Source organism: Megalops cyprinoides, chromosome 15 (assembly GCF_013368585.1).
Source record: "Megalops cyprinoides isolate fMegCyp1 chromosome 15, fMegCyp1.pri, whole genome shotgun sequence".
NCBI classification, from domain to species: domain Eukaryota; kingdom Metazoa; phylum Chordata; class Actinopteri; order Elopiformes; family Megalopidae; genus Megalops; species Megalops cyprinoides.
In genome coordinates this window covers 23,792,098-23,813,641 of record NC_050597.1, presented here as the reverse complement: position 1 = coordinate 23,813,641, position 21,544 = coordinate 23,792,098, and the positions used below count along the sequence as shown (strand labels likewise).

At 45.4% G+C, this 21,544-nt stretch overlaps 2 protein-coding genes across 2 annotated transcripts; one reads left to right on the top strand and one right to left on the bottom strand.

Annotated features, from left to right (window-relative positions):
* Positions 1-2,020: 2,020 nt before the first annotated feature.
* LOC118790411 (tubulin-specific chaperone C-like) lies at positions 2,021-3,620 on the bottom strand. The gene has a single exon (XM_036547314.1). The coding sequence runs from the start codon at positions 3,543-3,545 to the stop codon at positions 2,469-2,471; it is 1,077 nt and encodes a 358-aa protein (XP_036403207.1). The 5' UTR covers positions 3,546-3,620; the 3' UTR covers positions 2,021-2,468.
* A 3,298-nt stretch (positions 3,621-6,918) lies between these two features.
* bicral (BRD4 interacting chromatin remodeling complex associated protein like) lies at positions 6,919-19,692 on the top strand. The gene is made up of 13 exons (XM_036546112.1): positions 6,919-6,984; positions 10,686-10,734; positions 11,270-11,315; positions 11,600-11,648; positions 12,290-12,355; positions 12,845-14,401; positions 15,243-15,324; positions 15,580-15,659; positions 16,248-16,297; positions 16,859-17,004; positions 17,098-17,192; positions 17,403-17,505; positions 19,049-19,692. The coding sequence occupies exons 3-13, from the start codon at positions 11,275-11,277 to the stop codon at positions 19,534-19,536; spliced, it is 2,757 nt and encodes a 918-aa protein (XP_036402005.1). The 5' UTR covers positions 6,919-6,984; positions 10,686-10,734; positions 11,270-11,274; the 3' UTR covers positions 19,537-19,692.
* Positions 19,693-21,544: the final 1,852 nt, after the last annotated feature.

The window sequence follows — 21,544 nt, the reverse complement described above, 5'->3', positions numbered from 1 at the left end:
TTATTTTTTGTACCAACTCACACCCAGACCATATCTGTGGATTCTTCAAAGTGCACCCCCTGTTGGAGGATGGGAGGAGATTCACAAAAGATCAATGTAAAGGTTCAGTTATCTTCAGTAGTTCAACACTAGTGCTGCCAACTTCTCACAATACTGATGTCCTCTTCTTCAGCGCTTACCATGATATAACATTAGACGCAACAGTTGCTCATCTGCTTCTCAAAGTTGTTTCATTTGGGAGATTTTCCAAGCTGGTGATGCTGTACCACTAACACAACAGACTAATGAAACAGATTTCAAAAGAATAATCACACCCCAAACTCAATCTCCCGAATCAGATGTTTTTATTTAGTAGTCTTGCTATAGATATCTCTGAATAGGTTATTTACTATCAATATTCTCCCTCTCCCTATTCACCAATGTGTATTTTGCCATCTGCTGCTCTTCTGAAAAGACTGACCACCAGAATGGATGATGTAAATAAATGTCATGTTTAAACTGTCACAGATTAAAGTGCAATTTGTAATTTGTGAACAATGACAATAAAGCATTCATGTCTTATGTCTCTTATGTCTTGTGGGGGCGGCAGTGTAGCATAGTGGTTAAGGAGCAGGACTTGTAACCAAAAGATGGCCAGCTGGGACGCTGCTGGGACGCTGCTGCTGTACCCTTGGGCAAGGTTCCCAACCTGCAATTGCTCAGTAAATACCCAGCTGCGTAAATGGGTAAAATTGTGAAAAACCGTGGCCAATGTAAGTCACTCTGGATAAGAGCACCTGCTAAATGCCAGTAATGTAATGTTAGACCACATGCCAGAAAATTCAGAAGTTAGCATTCCTGTGTCTCTTTACCTGGGTAACAACATAGTGCTTTTTTGTTTGTTTCTCTATGATAAGGCTTTCATTAGACACAGTGCACCCCAGAGCATACAAATTCTTGGTGATAAGGGTTTTATTTCAAGAGCTCAGTGGGAAGGGTGACTATTGAGAAATAGACTTGAATTGAGTTGAATGTTCCGCTGCAGTATGTGTAATCTGTACACATTAAAGGGTAATGTTCTCTTGATCAACAGAACCGATATGAGCAGCACTGCTGCGTATGCTTGGGTGTCTTCACATACCCCTCTGAAGTATATAAATACCTGCTACCCACACTGTTGTTGTGAAAAACCAGACAACAGGAAGCAAAAGAGCATGTACTCAGTACCAAAGATTCCACAATCAGGGGGAGCAGCTTGAGCAAAAAAAATCATGTGGCAAGAATTTAATTGAAACTGTGGATTTAACACTTGCCCTGGTTCCAGTATACTACGTAAAATGAACATTTTAGGCCTAACGCATGCAATTTCAATAATCCACATGCATTCCATTCAAAGAGCTAAGCTTAAGATGGTGAGCACTCATGAAAGGTATAGCGTTATTTATTTCAGCTTAAGTCATTTTTATTTGTGTTGACTATGTTTTTATTGTTTGATTGCCACCATTTATTTTTAGACATGTGTGACTCATTATAAATGTATTTTTGAGGTTTTTTTTTTTTAGTGTGTCTCTTCAGGGGGTGCGGTGAGAGTGGCCTTTCATGGTTGCTGGCACAACTGGCAAATTATTCAGCAGGCACTATGAGAAGGGTAGCCTAAAATACCTCCAATAATGAAGGGAGGGATACAAGGTATTAAAATTGTAAGCCTATTTGACACAGCCCAGGACATTTATAAAGGGGGTTAACCTATGTTTTCTTCAAATGGATTTCATGTCTTTCCAACAGAACAATTCCAAAAGTGATTCTAGAATAATGGTACCTCACTACATGTTCACTTTACTGACAGTCTGAACAAAGGCCAAATATTTCAACAGCACTTAGGAACATTTTAATGAACTGCAGAACATTATGCTTACATATGCTCAGCATTTATATAAAAAACTGATACATTCCTTTTGGGAATAAAAACAAATGTATCAGCCTTAACAGTCATCAGACATTTCAGTTGTAATGTGTCTTGGCACTTTCAGACGCAGGAATTTAATTTAAATTAATTTAAAGGGAATGTGTGCCTCATGGTGATACCACATGTGATGTATGGGCATATAATAAGCTATCACATATTAATTAATCCCAGGCATCATGATGTTTTTGTTTATTTGGATTCCAGTAATTCTGTAATTTCATGCACTCTTCTTTGGGCTGGAGCCTGGTGAATGAGCTGATTAACCACTATGGGCATATGTTGTGCATGTATTGATATGCATTAAGACTGAACAGAAGCTGTTTCTTGTTCAAAACAAGCATAATCAAGCTCTGAATGTCTTGTTGACTCATTTGTGGTTCACACAGTGCAGTGATATTCTTTCCCTGCCATGTTGTGCATGCAGGCAGTGGGGTTATTGGTGGTACATCATATTAATGTTTCATATGCTGGAATCTTAAAGCTTGATTACTGAAAGACCAGAACCCTTTTCTCTGTGTATCTCTCAGTCCCAGTTAGATCTTCTCTCTGCCTCCGGAATGAGAGTCCAGTTCGGTGAAGGAGTGTCTGCTGCAAGCCAATTAAAATCATCTATGAGAGACCAGTTGTTTCTGTCTCTGTCCAGTCCGGACACCTCGAAATCTGTGTCCATTCCCGGGTAACTCCAGCTGAACGGGGCGAAGCGCACCCTGCTACAGTCCTCGATGATCGCTCGGCTCGTGACGTGAAGGTACACGTCTGTGTCGGTGGTGTTGTGGGTTCGCAGCTGCTGACAGGGAAAGGCGAGGTTGCAGCCCGAGACCTGGTCAACGAAAACGGAACTGGACACAGGCCCGCACAGTATCTGCGAGTTCCGGACGTGTTTGATGTGCAGAGTGCTCGGGCAGCCGAGAAGTCTCACTTTGCAATTTGACAGGTGAGTTAGTAGGACGTCCCTCTGTCGAATCTCCTCCTCCCCCTTGGTCAAAATCTTAGAGTCGACGTTGGAAAACCCACATTGCTCACCGCCCGTGTACCCATTTATGGCCGTATGGCCACTACCTCTGGCATCGTGGCTGTCATTCTCCATTTTGGAGCACTGAGAACCGCTTGTACTGGAAACCTGAGTGACATCACTTTTGGTCGTGACTGTAGGGCGCGATCGGAAGGTAAATTTCTTCTTGGGGAGAGCCTGGTCTCTCATCTCGGCCAAGGTGCACTGCAGTCTCTGTACCGCAGCCTGCGCTTGCCTTAACTCATACTGGGTCAGAAAAACCACACTGTCATTAAGAAATTTTTGCAGCGTTTGTATCTTGGACGTTACCGTTTCTAAAACGTGAACAGCCTTGTCGCGATCTAGCTCAGAACAACCAGACAGCATCTCCTCAATAGCTGCTTTCTCAGCGTTGAAGCTGCAGGTAAAGAAATCGCTTTTTTCCTCCGTGACAGCCTGACTCTCTTTTGCCTCTTTGCGCCGTTCCACTGCCTCTAGTCTCTCCTGTTCCCTCTTCAGCAGTCTGTCTGGTATTTTAACTGCAACGGTCTGACCCACGTTCCCATTCTGGTGGCATGCACCAATGTCCAAAGTAACTGGTGCGTCCATTGAAGCGTACTCCTGAAGATATGTTTCTCTCACTCGTTTTTCCTATAAGCTCTCCCCAGCTCGTGTTTACAGGAAGCTAACTGTCGTTCTCCAAAGGCTTCTAAACAAACTGCTTTTTGATTGGATACGTGGTTTACGTTGCTTTGAACATGCTAGTTTTCTATTGGTTTTCCGGGACCAAATCCCTATATCGGGGTGTCTGTGTCCTAAAACGTTTAAAGAAGCAGATTTTTTTTCAGTTCATGAGAAGGGCGTAGGCATTCTGAATGCGAATTGTACACCTCCGTTGAATACCAATTGCAACTTTGACAGCAGATTAGTATCTTGTAGTTTACACGGAGTGAAAAGGGAGATTAGCATCCAGTATTTTTTCTAATCGCTGTTTAAGACATAAAGTTAGTTGTTACACACCAGCCACTCCTTTCTGAAAAAGCCCCAAGATTAAAGAGGGGCATGTCCAGGGCATGCGTGATGGTAACTTTTCAATGTTGAACTTGAGCTAGAAGATTCTATGACGCAAATTACAAAATGAATCACACATTTCATTTTTAATCACAAACCTCTGTAGAAGATCACAAAGTTTGCATAGTTTAGTACATCTTAATATGGTAAAAATACAAGAAAGTGAAAAAAATCTGACGGCTGCAAGTAGAGAGAAAGTGTTGACTTACTGGTGTGAACATTTGACACTTACGGTGTGGAAGTTTGCACTAACCGCTAATTGCACACTGTCCAACCCACTGTTTGAGTCTCTACTTCCTTCTAATCCTTTAAGTTGCTTTGCATTAACACATTTAAAGAGGCTAAACAGTACAAGAAACCCCCTGTTTTCTATTATGTTTATAAAAAATACCACAATTAATTGTTGTACAACAAAAAATCCAGGTTTATGATGAGGGAGAGATTAGAGAATGAGGGCAAGAACAAGAAAAAGAGCATCAGAAAGGTTTTTCCAGGGGGGTCTTTGAGTTTATCATGTTTATTTTACTTTGCACTTTTCATTCAGGGAACTTGTGAGAGAAAGCTGAAGAACATTTATCATCCACAGAGTGCGTCTGTCTTGCCAGCCCTGTAGCCAAATAAACACCTCTCCAAAGACAATGATTTGAGTCTGACTTTTCTGTCATGTCCTGTTATTCCTGAATAGTCATACAGTGTGTATCATGATGCTGAATATTTATGCTCAAACAATACTTGAATGTACAAATATTTAAACTTGATTAAATCTTATGAATAATCTAAGTAATTTTATATTTACCCAGCCATAAAAACATCTAGCCTCTGTCCTGGAATGTAACTCCCACATACAACATCTGCCTCTATGGGAAGATAAGAGTCAATTCCTGATGGAAACTCTACAGCGGGGTTTCCAAGAATGCATGTCACTAAAGTGCCTGTGGTTTGTTTTGACCATCAATAAGACCAGAGATGAACTGCTATTATTCGGTTGACCAAATTCACAGGGAGGTTTAAAGTCAAAATACACAGTATATTAGACCAAGCAGGCACAACAAATGGCCTTGCTGATGCAAACAATTGTATGCAATGTACAGCCCCATTCCACATGCACATACTCAAGTGGTGAGGGGCGTGTGTCAGTGCTGGGTTGTGATATTTCACGAATACGTGGCCAATATCTTTTGTACAGGTAATGTAGGAAGAGAAACATCACCAATGTGCTTTGGCTCGGAACACCAATAAGGAGGACCTTTAATGCTGTCAGAGTATCATGTATTCTGTAATGTCTTTCATTCGACTTGACTATTGGTGAAGCAGCTCAGCTGACACCCCTTACTCCAGGGTACAACAACTGTGCTAGATAACATTTGATTCCTACAGCTTCCTGGCCAAGGGTCAAGTAACAAATCCATTGCTCTACACTGCTGCACAGGGACATATTTGTCCCACAGTCCTCTTTTTTCATTTGTGACTACGTGCTTAACTGTAATTTTAAACTACAGATAAAGGAAGCCTTCAAAGATCACAGCTCTTTAATATGATTGAAGAGATAAACAGGTGTTACAGAACCTACCTGAAGGGCTGTTTTCTGCCTGCCACATCCTCCCCCAACCCCCTGTTGTACAGCTGCTAATGGGCCCTGAAAACTTCTCAGTCTCTGTGTAAAAAACTGAGAGCTCTGTTTCTACAAGACATTACCTGTCTCTCAGTCCAGAATGCTTCCATTGTGAACATTCTTCTGGGCCTGACTGTCATTACCGGATGAGATGAAGTGCAAAGAGAGTCATTAAGCTATGCGTGAGAGAAAAAGCAATCAGGAAGATAATGAGAACAAAATGACTACCCCCTATCAGTCAAAATGTTATTATCTTGTGAACATCTAACTCAAATGTGTTAGGAAAATGGTTCACTGCACATCTTCAGTATACATCAAAATCTTTTGATCAATATATTATATAATATATAAAATATAACACTATAAAGTGGATCTGCTGTATCATAATAAAATAAATTATACTGTAATAAAGCAATTTTTAAGTACATTTTTCTGTAGTTTATTAGTGCTAAATGATCAACAAAGTAAACCAACACAAACTAATCAACCACAATGTTACTATGATGTATTTTTACAGCTATAAATACACTGACATTATAATATGTATTTATTTTTTACAAAATCTAGTGACACAATCTACCAATATCTGTAGCTAAATGCCCTGCGCACACATTCTATACAGTATTTGCCATGGAAAACTTTCATTATCTATAAATAATATGATTTAAAGAAAAGAAATAATCACAACACTTTCCTAGATTGCCGTGAGAATTCAGTTCAGTGTGTATCCCATAATGTTGTATCAGTTCCTTTTTGAGGTTTAAGTTTGGGTTGACATTGGTGAGATGCTTTTGTATGAATAGTGTACTGGGTACTGTCATAGTGTGGATGGAGGCCTTGTGGTGTCATAGGAATGGGTGGAGGCCTGAGTGATGTCATGGTATGTATGGGGAGTCATACATGATCACAGCTCATGCTGAGGCCCACGTGCTTGAAATGACATATAGTGTGGCTATTATGTCTATTTCAATAATGAACAGTGGTTTACACCCCTGCTTTAGGTTGCTGTGTTATGGTTAACACAGTAAACCATTTCTCAGCACCTCCACCCCTTCATGTTTCAGTTGATCCAAGTTTTCATGTTGTGCAATTTAGCACTGCTACTTTTGCCAACGACACAATTTGTTACTAATTGGGAAAATATGCATTTATTTATTTATGAATACTCCTTCCAGTGTGCATAGCTTTAACAATTTCCCTTCGTTCTTTATGTGCACGGTACACTATGTGTGTGCAATGCTAGTGGTAGTTTCCTCGGGGCTGTATGCTTGCAGTTGCTGCTTTCTGCAGGAGCGGCACTGCCCCGCTGGCCCCTGATGTGATGGCGAGGAAACCCCGTTGACAAGGCACTGCTTTTTCATGACGGTGAGTTTCCCCTTTGAGTGTATTATAATTTTGTGATAAAAATTTCAAGGAAAAAAACACACAACCTCCTTCCTCCCCTTCCTTCGGGGAGGGAAGAGAGTGAGCGAGGGTAAAATCTATCTGAGAGAAAAAGGAGAGAGAGAAAAATATATAGCTAGCTATAAGAGTGAGCAAGGGAGAGGAGGAGGAGGAGGAGGGGGAGCAAATTAAAAGTTGCCAAACGGAGATATTAGGTTTCAAGGAGAGGGGTGAGACAGGAACAAGGGCTTGCCTCTTCTTTAATCGTCTTGATGTTATGCAAATTTAAATAAATATTTATGGCTTGCCATTATTTAAGTCTATTTAGGGACGATAAGAGAAACCCGATGGTTCCAAATAAATCACGCGACAGAATACATTACATTAGCTTCGTTTAAGGGCCAGGGAGCAGACAAAGAGGACGAGCTAACCGGCTAGCTAGCTAGGCGCTTTCGATCGGATGCTTGGATTGCTTCTTTTTTAAAACCCTCGCAATTACCGGGGCTTAAAATACGGCAAATCGAGACAAAAGACCGAAGCGTTGTTCGCGCGTAGTAGCGGTGCAAGGAAATGCACAGAAAAGAGCGAATTGAAGCCCGCAGGTCCGACTTGGGGGAAGGCAGCCGAGCGAGTGAGGCAGAAAGGCGTTTTGCAGCCGAGTTCCATTATCTGTCATTCAGTCTATTTTTGGACATTAAAAATGGTATATACATTAGGACTGCTATACGCTGCGAAGACACCGTAATAGGTTTTCGATCTAGCTTAGCTTTGTCTGGAAAGAGCCGGGGAAGAGACTAAGGAGAGCGAGTTTCTGCTGACGCGAAGCAACTGACCAACAAAAATATTTCAATGACTCAGTGTGATTGAACTGGTTTAAAATTAGTTGTTTTTTCCCCTCTCCTGTGTGTATTTTCCGCCCCCTCCCTGGTAGCTTACTTGCTAGCTATCTGATATTGAGCGAGGAAGGAACAAATGTATTTCTTTTCATCTCCCACCCGTTTCGTTTTTTTTTCTCTCTCTCGACTAACGTTAGTTAGCTACTTCGCTTCATAGCCTGCTATGAAATCGCATAGTCTTTCGTGTCTGTTTGCGCATGGAAATATTTGCTACTTTTTTAGTTAATAGGGTTGTTTTTGTCTGTATTAGCTGCTCAGCTTTAGCTAGCTAACTGTTTGGTTTCATGCTGGAGTATGTAGTTGGGTAGTTCAGTTAGCTACAAACGCTTGTGCTCTAGAGACCAGTTCATAATATTTTAATGGGGCTCTTTCTGCTATCGCCAGCTTTGTGGAATTACGAACTAGCCAAAACGCTGTCAGCTACCTTTTTGATGTTAGATTTGTGAAAGTAATTTTGTATTTGTTTTTATTTTTGTTTAATAAAAAGGAAAAAGAATGTGTTTGACTTTTCTTTTTCAACCATGTATAATAGTGTTCAAGGGAGGCAGGGAAAGCGCTATGAATAATATCTGCAAATTTTTATCGATTATATTTTAGATATGTGTGTCCTTGATGGATTGCACACATTTTCGGTAATGAGCTATTTCAGTACTAACTAGCTAGTCACTGCACTTGTGTTTTAGAAACGAAAGTGAATACTGTTCTTGTCGCTAATTATCATTGTTAGCTGTGTCCTTGATAACTTCGCTTTTTATCGTATTTGCTGCTATTGCTATAGCCATTGTAAATTAAATGAAACGAGAATGTACCCATTCATGGCTACAGACCTGAAATGTGGAAATTAGCAAGAGTGGGCTGCCATTTTCACGTTCAAGGTTACAGCGGAATCGGGCCCTCTTTCATTTTAATTGTAATCTAAAAAGACACCAGTTTGCATTTAAACTGCCGTTTATGTTAGAATACAGAAACACAAATAATATCGCACTTCACTGCAATACTGAGAGTGGTTGTCGAAAGAGGAAACCAGCGTGTAGAGTACTAATTCAGAGAGGGTTTTTTTTTTTTTTTGGTCTGGCACAGCGCCAAGGAGTGTGGCGCAGTTGTGTGTGCGAGCCGCCATTTTAACACTAACGATTAGTCTCTACATTGAACTGCTTCTGCCTTGTAAGGCTTTAGATAGGGCGTGTTTCAAATTTTGAGAGAAGCTCTCCTCAGTTGTTAAGCACTGCTGTGCGTTATTTTAGATAAATATGGAGTGCAACACTGCATGCATGTTTTGCAGGATACTTTATACTATGTTTCGATCGCGTTATTATGCACACACTTGTAATAAGCGCCTCTGTTAATTATGGATATACAAAAATGAATTCTCCCTGCAATTGTACATACCTTGCCTCAAGGGTCCCTTTTAGTACCACACCTACCATGGATCCATAGCCAATTCTTTGATGAGTTGGCAAATACATACAAGAAACATGGTGTGTTCAAACACAGAATCTTTTGGAGGAGGGCTTTTGTGGAGCCTGTTAGACCCACTGTTCTTGTGTATTGTACTTTTGTAAGCTGGTGGTAGAGTGTGTTTGAGGCCTCTGACTACAGAATACATCCGCATGTTTAGGCGGTTCCATCAGCTGCAGCGGCAGTTCATGCTGTTCTGCAGAGAAAGTCCATCTCCACTACAGTCATTCCTACCTTCCCCTGTCTAAGGGGATATTTCACCGTGCCACTTCTCAATCCGGCTTGACTGGAGTTACATTCAAAAACAAAAACAAATGGGCCTAGCACACACCCTAGTAATAACTACACTCCAGCTGTTAATAATTTACACACACACCTACATATCCCATGACCCTCTAGTGCTGTACCCAGATCTGCCATCCACTACTTGGCACTACTAGACAATTTTACCCTGACCTCTGTTCCTCTTAGCTCCCCTGTCTATTAATCAGTGTTGCTTCTGCAGAAAAATAAGGTGTTGTTGGCCTACAGTTTAGCAACTGTAAGAAAAATACACCTTAACAAGTCTTTCATATGTGTAAACCCTCAGCTCTCAACTCAGTCCACGTTGCAGGCTGAAGCATGAAATTGGGTCATTGATTTCCGTTTTCACAGCTTTGTCAAAATACAAAAGTCACCTGCTTGAGAGCTGCACAGACATCAGTTTCCCTGTGTGTTTTGGAAAAGGTGAACGTTGTCCTAATAAACCAACCAAACCAGCTCAACCTGCCTTCTGCTCACAAACTGGAACGCAGCATTGTGTAACAGATTATAGGCCACATCATTTGAATACGGAGCATTTTCATACTGAAGAGAGGGACAAAATGGTGGCGGTATGCAAACAGAATGAGCAATTGCACTTCATGGTGTGTGTTATATCAGAGGTGTCTGTGGCCCCTGCCACATACTCTGCTGGCTAAGGACCGAATGACACTCAGCCCTAAGATGTGTTCTATTTAAGTTTAAAGTGAAACATATCTTGTTTATGTGAGAACATCCCTATACTACTGTTTTGTACAGATCCACAAGAGGGTGGTGGTGTGGTCAAAGGCCACCTTGTGCCAGTCTTAAAAAAAAAAAAAGTTCAAAGGTTCAAATTATGTGCGAGATCTTGTCTTTTGACATTTTAGGGTACCCGTATTTGTCACATTGCTTTACATGTGGACTGTCAGTTTTGTCGAGTTTGATCGTGGTGCAAGAATCCAGATCAATCTTTCATACGGTTGCAGCAGCAGTGACCAGATTGCATCAGTGACTCCTATTCATCGCGCCCCCTTTCTCTCCATACAGGAATTCAAAGGTGTTAAATGACCGACCCCATGATCACTACCAGAAATCTGTGAGTGCCCCTGGCTTTGCGTCGGTGGATTTGATGTTATTTTGATGTCGTCTTTGTAACCCGAGGGTCAGTTATTGAAACCCCATACTGAAGGAGAGACAAAATAAGAGACACTGCTATGTCTGCTGATATCAAGCAAGGTTTTCTTCACAGGATGTCATTAACCCCTCAGCACATTTTAGAGAGCTTGAGTATTAATTATACAAGTGTTTGGCAAAAGTAAAAAAAATTCCACAGGAGAATGATCATATTTTCACAGATGGAAGGGGATCACCCAGAAAAGCAATAAACATGGAACCAATAAGTCATTGTAGTCTATGGGAAAGTTTCGCATGAGGAACTTCAAACATGAGAATAATAAATAGAGACATTATTTTTTGAGCAAAAAAAGTTATGTTTTAGGTGGTTTTGTAAATGTGTATTGTGTTAAGTTAGGGACAGACTTACATAACACTTGGTTTACAAAACTGAGAATGATAATTCCTATCCAATCTCTCTTCTAACCTCTTTTTGTTTCCCTTCCCCCTTTGTGAAGTGGTCATGGACGATGAAGATGATCGCCGTCTTCTAGATATTATAGGGTGAGCGCTGCACTGCTTCCTATTGAATTTCCTGGAAATTACTGTCACTGCCCTGATAGATACATACGCTTCAGTATTCCACAGTGAATAGGCCTGTTTTTTTGTAAGGGCTGGGATTTGGTTCGAAACGGGGGCAGGAGTGATTTAGCTCCTCTTCGGTCTCACTCCCCAACCTCTCCCTGTCCCTTAATCAGCCTATTATTGTAGTTCTAATCAGCTGCCACCTTTAACTGCACTCTAAACTCGAAAGACCCTGGCTTAATCTCCTGATCTCTCTCACATAGAGACGTGCAGGCATTGAACGATTATCTTCATGGCTCCAGCAGCAAATCAGTAAGTCTTTTATTTGTTTACCCTGTTGTCCCCGCGCAACATCGCCGGTTCTGCACGCTATGCCCTCCGTAATGATTTTAGCTGGAGATTTTTTTAACGAGACGAAGTGCCTCGCCTGGTGGCCATCTGGGACGTTGGCCCACGACCCCCGGGGGCTGTCCGCACTGCCTTCTGCCTTCTGTCACCTGTCCACCTTCACTGCACTCCTGTCCATTCAAAAGTGAACATGTCACATTCAAGCATGGAGTTTTTTTTGACAAACTTGATGATAATTAACGCTAATAACAGAAAAATCATTTGTAAAAATGTTATGGGCAAAATACATTTGGTATCCATCGCTGTCATCGCAAGCCATGGAAGCTGTGTACAATATTTGTAGCCCTCAGGCTTGAAAGAAAAATCAAACAGACACTCTTACCTGCAGTTCTGATGCAGATACCAAGGTCAGAACAGACTGAACACTGGAAACAACTGAAATAGACTGTGCTGCCAATTTAATGAATGCTGTTGTTCTTTTCATTACTGTTGCTTAGACATGAAGCAAACCTCATCAGGCCAACTGGCACAGGAAGAAACAGTTTGATTTTACTCTGTGCTGACTCTCAGGTAGATCAATGCTGATTGTAGACTGGTCTTTACAGATCGATGAAGATGACGTGACCAATGCAGCCTTCGGCTCTGCCAACTCCTTCTTCACCAGCAGCGCCGTGAGTATCCAACCCCTTCCCTTCACTGTGGACATTTCCTTTCTCTCTCTCGACACTGAGTATTGTAACCCTCAGTATTACTTTTTTTAAAAACACTTTGAATACTCAACTTCATCACTACATTGACTGGTTTAACTCCTGTAATATGTAGTGAGTATTTAGCCCCTTTGCTGCATTGTGAGTGCTTGGCTTTCTTATTGATCTGTTGTCAGTGAATCACACTGTAAGCGCATTCAGACCTGAAACCATTCCTTTAGTTTATATGTTTCTTAGGTACCCTCTGCTCAGACCTTGATCAAAAAATATTATATTGTAACAGTGTTTCAGTCATAGATCTGGGCTACGTCTGGTCTCTGAAATATCCCTTATCTGTAAACTATCTGTATCTAGGTAAACCTACAGTGGGACACAGTGTGTGTGAGATCAGAGCGCTCTTTAGGGGAACAAATGTGGACAGGTGTGTTCTCTGCTTGTTTCTGGGCTGTGCAGGGTGACCCCGGCTCCGCCCTGAAGGATGGCAGCAATCACCTGGGCGAGCCTGGAGGGGCGGCGCTCCCCAGCAGCCTCCAGTTCATCGAGGCGGAGCTGGGCGGGACATCGCCCGCAGGGGTGGAGCTAGGGGAGGAGCAGCCCTTCGACATCCTCCAAAAGTCCCTGCAGGAGGCGGACATCACGGAGCAGACGCTGGCCCAGGAGGCCCTGCTGGAGTCCGCGCCCCCCTCGGCCCCCTTCCCCCAGCAGCTGGTCTCCGGGGGGTTCGGGGGTGTGGGGCTGTCGCAGCTGCCCGTTCTGCAGGCTCAAGCGGGCGGGCACTTCGCCGGGGTACAGCCGCAGGGCTTCCTCCAGCAGGCCCCAGGCCAGCCCCTGCAGAACGGCTCCGCCGGGCACATCCAGCTGCTGGGCTCCTTCAATGGCCCGCCGTCCATGATGACCATCAACAGCCTGGAGCGGCCCCAGATCCTGCTGAGGCCGGGGGATGCCGCCTCGCCCGGGCTGGGGGGAGGCGTGCTGGTGCAGAGGCAGGCAGGCCACGCCGGGACGGCGCAGGGTGCCATATTTAACCCCGCCACAGGGGGGCAAGTGTCCATGCCCTTCAAGGGCTGCGGGACGCCCGTTCCGCTCCAGAACATCATCATCCAGAGAGGCCCCTCCCCACAGATGCTGATCAAGTCCATCCAGCCCAAGCCCCTTCAGGTCGGGGGGCAAACGGTGTATAACATCAGCGGTCTGGGCCTGCAGCCCCAGAGCGGTCCCCCTTCCAGCAGCCCCTATACCACCGGCAGCTCCACACAGGCCCCCCAGCAGATGACTGTTAACATTGTGAACCAGCCTGGCCTGCACAAGCCCACCTCCGGCCCCCAGGTGGTCAACCACTCTGGCAGCATCGTGATACACTCTCCCTTGGGGCAGCAGCAGCAGCAGCAGCAGCAACAACAGCAGCAGACCAGTCTGCCCCCGGGACAGTACCTACTGCCCTCCTCCCTGGCCCTCACCCCCGGCACCACAACGCACGGCCTCCAAGCTCTGAACGGTCAGGTCCTGCAGACGCAGCTCCAGGTACCCAACGACCCCAACTCCACCAGCAACGCCTACTCTGGGTCCTTCCTGACCAACCAGAACACGGCCGTGCAGCTTGTCGCCAGGCAGAACTTTCCGGCCGGGGGCCAGCTGATTGTGAACCAGGCCGTAGTGAGCAGCCAGCTAGGACAGGCCTCCCCGGCCTTGGTGCAGGTGTCCCAGGCAGTGGTGGGAACACCCAAAAACCAGCCTGGCTTCTCCACAAGCGCGCCGCTGGCCCCGGCCCCGGTCCAAGGCGCGCCCATCCAGAGCGGCTACGCCGTGGTGAATTCCTCAGACCCTGGCGTCAGGGCGTACACCCCACAGGAGGCCCAGGGAGGAGGGATGCAGGCGCTTCAAGGCAGACAGCAGGTCTCTGTCAGCCTGGGGCACCACTTCCTGGTCCCCGTGGCACAGGATGGCTCATGCACGGGGACACAAGGGACATCGGAACAGCAGTTTGAGACGCAGTCATTCCATCAGACCCAGGTGGGCCCCCATTTACCAATGGTCGCTCCTAGAAAAGGTCAGACCCTGGAGTTTGCAGTGCCTCTGCATCTGATTCAACCATTAGCATTCTATTACCAGGGAGAAGTTGGAGTTTCCACATATTTTAGACCTTCTGCTTTGGGTTATCTTGATATGAGCTTCAGCTTTTTGTTTCTGCCATGTTGGCTAGCTTGCCAGCTAGTTAGCTGAGTCTAAAATAACTTGCCATGGTATTGGTTACTAGCTGTATAGCCGCTAAGTGGCTATCAAAGCATTAATCAATTTAAATTAAGCTTACCATAATGTTTCTTCCAAGTAAGCTGGTACCTGGCCATCTGCTGTCAAAGTACCTGTATAGTGTATAGTGGGAGTACAGACATGGTTAAAAATAAAAAGAATAATTTGGAGCAGAATACCAGCATTAGTGTTATAAAACAACATATATATTGCAACTGACTAGTTAACTTTCCTTAAAATAGGGCTTTACCTTCATCTAATTAGGCTAGTTTTGTTTAGTCACCACACCATCTTACTAAAACACGCCAGTTTACTCAGAAAGAAAGGAAGATACACATGTGTCCTGTTCACTCAAATCTATAGTAACAGCTCTCCTGACAGAAAACTTGACTGCAAGCACCAGATTGGTTGAACATGTCAGGTGCAATTTGGGACCTCTTAGGATATGATGCTTTCTAGACACGGCTCTCACTTATCCTCTGTGGCATTACATTCTGCCAAGCAAATGGTGGCAGGTCGGGTTAGCAGTGGCTGGAAGTTGATCAGCCTCCTCAGTCTCCTTAGTCTGTTGTAATGTTCCCTTTTCCTCATCTCCACCTCACAGGTCTCCCACTCTTCAACGGCAGCCCCCAAACTGCAGGATGGAGTCCGGCAACCACAGTTGGTTAACCTGCTGGGCAACAAGGGTAGGATAGCCAGGATAGTTTCTGTGTGTGTGTGTAACTGCAGTTTGTTAATGCGTCTGTGTTTGTGTCTGTAACATTGTTGTGTGTTATACTCTGTGTGTGCTCTTTTCATATGAGTTAATAGTGTGGTGCTTGAATGCTGTATGGTTACTGCTGTGATGTGTGTGGAATTGACCCTGAATCGATTTCAATCTCTTGCAAAGCTTCACTCCGGTTTTGTAAATTAACTTGCATTTTCCCTGATTTGCGTAACAGCTGGGAAACCCTCAACAGCCCTGGAGACTGTTGTTTGCCTGCCAAATCAGGTGGGGTCCCCACATGCGCCAAACACACAGGTAACCGTCTTGCAAAAACACCTACCACGGATAAGTGCCACAGATACTCTGGGAAAATCTGGGTTCTTAGGCGAAACGTCCATGACCGTTCTCACTGATTATGGAAAATGAAGGAAGTTACCATTTGAAAGCGTTAAAGTACTTGTTTTTCATTCTCAATTCATAGCTAGTTATCCATTTCAAGTTTTGAATTGAGCGAACTTGTTTCTGATTACACTTTTCTTCAAAAATGATTCATCGTGTTTACAGATTCCCTCTGTTCTCCTTTGTGAATCATTGGCGTGCATCGGTTACAGACAGGAGAGCAGATAATGGATATTTTGTTTGTTGCTGGTGCAGACAATTGAGTCACAGCTTGCTGTTATTATGTAGCCTGTACACACTGTCATCAGACACAAAACTGGAAGAAAAACTGGCAGTAAATCTGTGGATGTGGTTTTGGTGTTTTGTCTAATTTGCCTACTTGACTATTCATATATTAATCTCCTTTGACCACTTTTGTCTGCTTAAGGAAAGATAAAGCAGAAAATCTGAACAGTATTGTATGAAGGGTGATGTGGTGATCCTGGTCTCCTCCCCTTGCTACAGCTCACCAAACTGAAGAGACCTGCCCCTCAGCAGCTCACTAAGGGAGGAATGTAAGTGTCTGTCACCCAAGATCCTGTCATGCACATCCGTGGCTAGATCACCTGTCTTTCATGTACACAGACCTTGGTCCTGCTGCTTCATCTGTCCGCCATCGGTCTTTCCCACCTTCTCTCCCAAATGTGGCAAGACTAGATGACGCTGAGACTGTCTGCTCAGCACTCTAAGAGGAGTGTTGGGCTTTACCCCACTCCCCCTGAACCTCACTCCACCCTGAGCCGCAATAGCCCACTCTACATGTATTTACTTGATTCAGTTTGACTCATCAGCTCAGTTCTAGGTGGCTTCTGGTTACATCATCTCAGTTTGATTCAGCCAGATTCAGTTTGGTTCAACTGGACGTGTGCTTCACTCATTTTGACAGTGCCTATCTGACTCATTCTCCATCTGTGCGTTTCTACCTGACTAATCTGACATAGTCTGACTCTGCCCTGCTTGACTGATTTTCGCTCGGTGATTTTGTTTAGCTCAGTTTGGCTTGCAGTCATTCCGTTTTATGCAGTATGATGCAGCTTGGTGTAGGTGGGGCCTGAGTGTGTGGTGCGCTGTTATAGGATCCTCCAGCAGCTGAGGCGAGATCAGGCCGGGGCTTTGGTGGCCAACAGGTCGCCCTTCTCCTCGCTGGAGGACGCCGTCCACAGGTTGCTGCCGTACCACGTGTTCCAGGGAGCCCTGCCCTCCAATGACGACTTCCACAGAGGTGACATCCCATGAGCCTCCTCTTTACCTCCCATCATCCCACGAGCGGGCCTCAGTGGGGAATGGGCTCTCATGTGCTTTTTCTGCCCTGCAGTGGACGAGGAGTTCGAGGCAGTGGCCACACAGGTTCTGAAGCGAACGCAAGCCATGCTGAACAAGTACCGGCGCCTCCTGCTGGTGGAGGCTGAGGTGAGTCCTGCACGCTTTGAAGCATGCACAGGTCACCAAGACAACACATAATGCGTGTCTAGGTCAGAACAGTGCCCATGCCAGAAACACAAATAATGCATTGCTTCTCTCCGTTCACACTAAAGTGAAGGTTTACATCCTCTCTAACACACACTCTCTCTGATTAAATGGCTGCGACACCTCTTGAACCTCCCCATTCGTCTCCCCCAGCGCACCAGCCCCTCCTCAGAGATGGTGATGATTGACAGGACGTTCAACCAAGAGGAGCGGAGCAACCTGACCCAGGACAAACGGCTGGCGCTGGTGGACCCAGGTGAGGAACAGGGAGGGGCGGAACAGGGTGTCGCTCCTCCCATTAGCAGTGAATAAATACATGTATAATGTCTTAGCGGCATTATCAGTTTGTTGTAAAACAGGTGCGGATGATAAGTTCCGAAGGGGATCAGGGCAAAGGCTTGCTTTGTTGGCATGTTGAACAGAGATAGGTGTCTTGGCACACAATGATACCAAACTGGCAGAGCTATTGAGCACACAGACAACAGCAACAGGTAGTGACATCAACTTATAACCCCATGCTACTAGGTTCCTAACGTCCTTGAAAAATATTTTCACCCTTAGATAGACAAGGGAAGTGGGGAGGTATCGAGGTGTCTTCACAAAGTCATGGGAAATCACCCAAGTCTTAACACAAATTGATGTCTTTCATTGTTCTTTTAAATTGAACACACAGTATGTTCTTTCTGTGTACTTCACTAGTTGAAGTTGAAGTCGGTGTGCTGGTGTTTCCAAGCAGGCTGGCTTGCTTGCTTCTACATTAAGCCTGTTACGCATTAAGCCTCTTCCAAAAGTCACTGAAGACTGGTGTTCGCTGCCAAGAGCATCTGCAAACAGCTGTCCATGCAAGACGCAAATTATTTTGAAAATGACGCATCTCAAAAAGTATTTCCACGCAGATCCATCTTCAAAGTAGCCCGCTTTCACAGCAAATTATCTTTGGCAGCATTTAAACAAACTCTTAGAAGTTGCTATTCACCCTTGAAGTGTTTCTGAAAAGTCGTAGAAAACGCGCAGCCGATGTGACTGATTTCTGGAATCTGCGAGAGAACTCTCAGGCAGTCAGGGCTCAGCTGGCTGCAGGTTCCCAGAAAGTTGCGTGACCCTCGCCTTCCGAGTCCTTTTTTTGGATTCCAGTCAAAGCCAATAAGTCAGAATAAGCTGTAACGAGATCTCCCCGCGGGCGGGCCTCTCCCCCCCCCCCCCCCTCCCGCCCATGCGGAAAACACTGGTGGGCCGCATGACAGTGGACACTCAGTGGCCTGATGTTCCCACTCCATTTCCTTTATGCGAAGTGATGGTTATCTTTTTTTGGTCAAGTCCTTTCGTGGGCTGTCTGCTGTTAATTGCACCCCTGGTTTTGCCATTATTCTCATAGTCTCCAGCATACAGGAAGATGATAATGCTTTACATGCACTCTGATAGCATTTTAAGTGTGATGTTTTGAAGGGCATGATTGTGCCATAATAGCTGCCTTAAAGATTGTGATTGCTCTGTAAGTGTGATGTTTGAAGACGTTGTTTGTGCTGGAATCTAAATGTAACGATATCAAGATGGCTTCCTAAGTGTTGTGTTTGCAAAGACGTGATTGTGTTGTAATAGCAGTCTTTACAGACAGTGATTGCTCTGTAAGTCTGATGTTTTTTAAAGAGATTGTTGAGATGCAAGGCAAAGATATTAAAAATGTTGTGTCCTTTGTGGGTTATTATAAAGACGGCAGTTGTAACCTGAGATGTGCTGAAGGGGGGAGTGATTGTGCTGGAATTGGGACGCAGCCAAGGTGTCATTTGCTCCCCTTGCAGAGGGATTCCTGGAGGATTTCTGCTGTCTGCCGAAGCCCGTGGACATCAGCCCGGGACAAGGGGAGCAGGGCGCCCCCGATCAGCCGGGGGCGCCGGCCGGAAGGGACCGGCACCGCGGCGACGCGGCGCACACGGGGAGAGGGTGGGAAGGCAGGGCGAGGGGCGGGGCCGACCCCGCCCTGAGGACAGAGTCGCAGCCCGGCTGCAAGGACCCCGGCGGGGAGCAGCCCGAGGTGTCCCTCAGTGAGCACCTGGAGACGGCCATCAAGAGCATCCTGGACCTGAAGAGGACGCAGAGGTGCTCCCACAGCGCCGGCGCCGGCGGCAGCCCTGCCCCGGGGGCCACGTCGCCGGGCGGCGGCCCCGGCAGCCCCCCCGTCCCGGGCCAGGGCCCCGCGAGGCCCCTGCCGACGGACCCCGGCCAGCCGCTGATGGCAGACAGAGACTCCGCTCTCGAGGCAGCTGTGAATAGCATTCTGGAATGTTAGGTGGTGCCATGTATTTTCTTTCCTCTCTTTTGTTTCTCGTTCAGCTCTCGTTTTTCGTCTCGCCGCGCTCACCAGCATGTCCGAGGGGTTGGTAGGACGGCGACAGAGGGCGGGGCAAACCACCCCCCCCCTTTCCCCCCACCAGGTTTCATCACACCTGCCCCCTGCGACCCCTCTGCGAAGGGCGATGCAGGGAGATGGTTCTTAGCCAGGGTCGCTGTCACAGAGCCGTAATCCCTTAACCGGTTTAGCACATCCTCTGACGTATCCCATTGGACACAGCCAGCGTCTCTCTCTCTCACACACACACACGAGCGTACAGGAGCGTTCTATGCATCCGGAGAATCAGTGCCTGAGAACATGTGGGTGTGTCCGGCCTGCCTGCCATCTCACTCAGAGATCATTTCAGCACCCTGCCTGTGTCTGTCTGTCTGTCTGTCCGTACCTGTCTGACAGGACTCAGCCTGACCTAGTCAGCCACACACAGGAGCGCTCGCATTTACTTATTTTTATAGTGTTTTTTTTATAATGTTTTATAGAATTTTTTGTTTTTCTTTTTGTTGAATAATTTTTAATGTCTTTTTGTTGCTTTTTTAAAAATGGTTTTGTTTTGTACCTTACAGGTATGTGACACCCCCCCACCCCCACCCCACCCCCCTCGCACACAGACACACTCACCAGAGTGCTTTGGTATGGGGGGAATTAAACTCTCAGATTGAGGTGTGATATTGCACATTCTTGTTAATGTATGGTCATTAGATTAATTTCTCTCATTTTTAATGTTCTTTAAACGTTGTGTTTATGTTTGGTTGTGTATGCGGCTACGGGGCCTAGAAACGGTTACTCTGTGGGACCGCGGGTGGTGTGGGCTCCCGCCACGTGTGTCTGTGTTGAGGAGACACGCGGTGAGTTCTTGCTTAGCGTGTGAAATGCACACGCTGTCATGTGCCGGTGGTCAGTCCCTGGTCATTCTCCTTCAGCCTCTGCGCCCGCACAGGTCAATCAACGTGGCTGTCCGATTGTGTTAAATGTTGGATCAGAAACCTGTAACACTACATGTACACTTCCCCGGGCCTCCTGCAGGGGGCGGAGCTGAGACACAGGAGTAGGAAATGTAGGCATGAAGGCTTGCATTGTTGCCCCATCTCTCATATCTGATACAAGTACAGGCTCATCACAAAACTGCCAGCACTCTGCCTTGAAACCGATATGGTAATTTTGGACTAGATTAATAAAAACGAGGTAATTTTAATGTACCAGTGCTTTAAACGAAAACAAGGTAATCATGCAAACTTAAGCTTTACACAGCACAGATGTTCATATGATCTCTGAGGCCCTCTCCCTTTCTTGATGGGAAATACATACCAGTCTGTTTTTTTTGTGTTTTAAAGACGCCGCCTCATAAAGCGCTTGCTGTTTTTAGGACTGTGAGTCAAATACACACAGCACTGCCAGTTACGTGTTCTCATGTCATTGGCACACATTAGGGAGCTGTTGAGTGACTCTCTACAGATACGCTCCGTTAAAGAGACTGGAGATATCAATAGTAAGACACTCTGTCAGACTAATTGGGGGTAACATTAGTGAAATACTCTGTTAGAAACTCTGAGGGTGTCAGTGGCGATAAGTGCTGTCACAGAGGGCTTTGAAGGTATCAGCAGTGATCCGCTATCAAACAGGATTGGGGGCTATCGTGCTGTCAGTGGATTTGGAGGTATCAGTAGTAATACCAGCTATCAAAGAGAAAGCGGGGTATCAGTAGTGGTGCAAGCTCACGCTGTCAGAGCTGTGCGTTGGAGTGGAGTAGGGATAGAACGCATAGAATACAATTTGCAGTCGACGTAGGCAGCAGATTATAAGTAATTTGTACCTCTGTGTGTGCGTGCGCGTGGTGTGTATACATGTGTGAGCATTCATTGTTACTCCTCCTTAGCCTGCTCAATTTTTCAAAAAAAAAATCCTTCTTTTTTTGTCATGAAGTACACTACATACATGCCTTTCCGCAGTC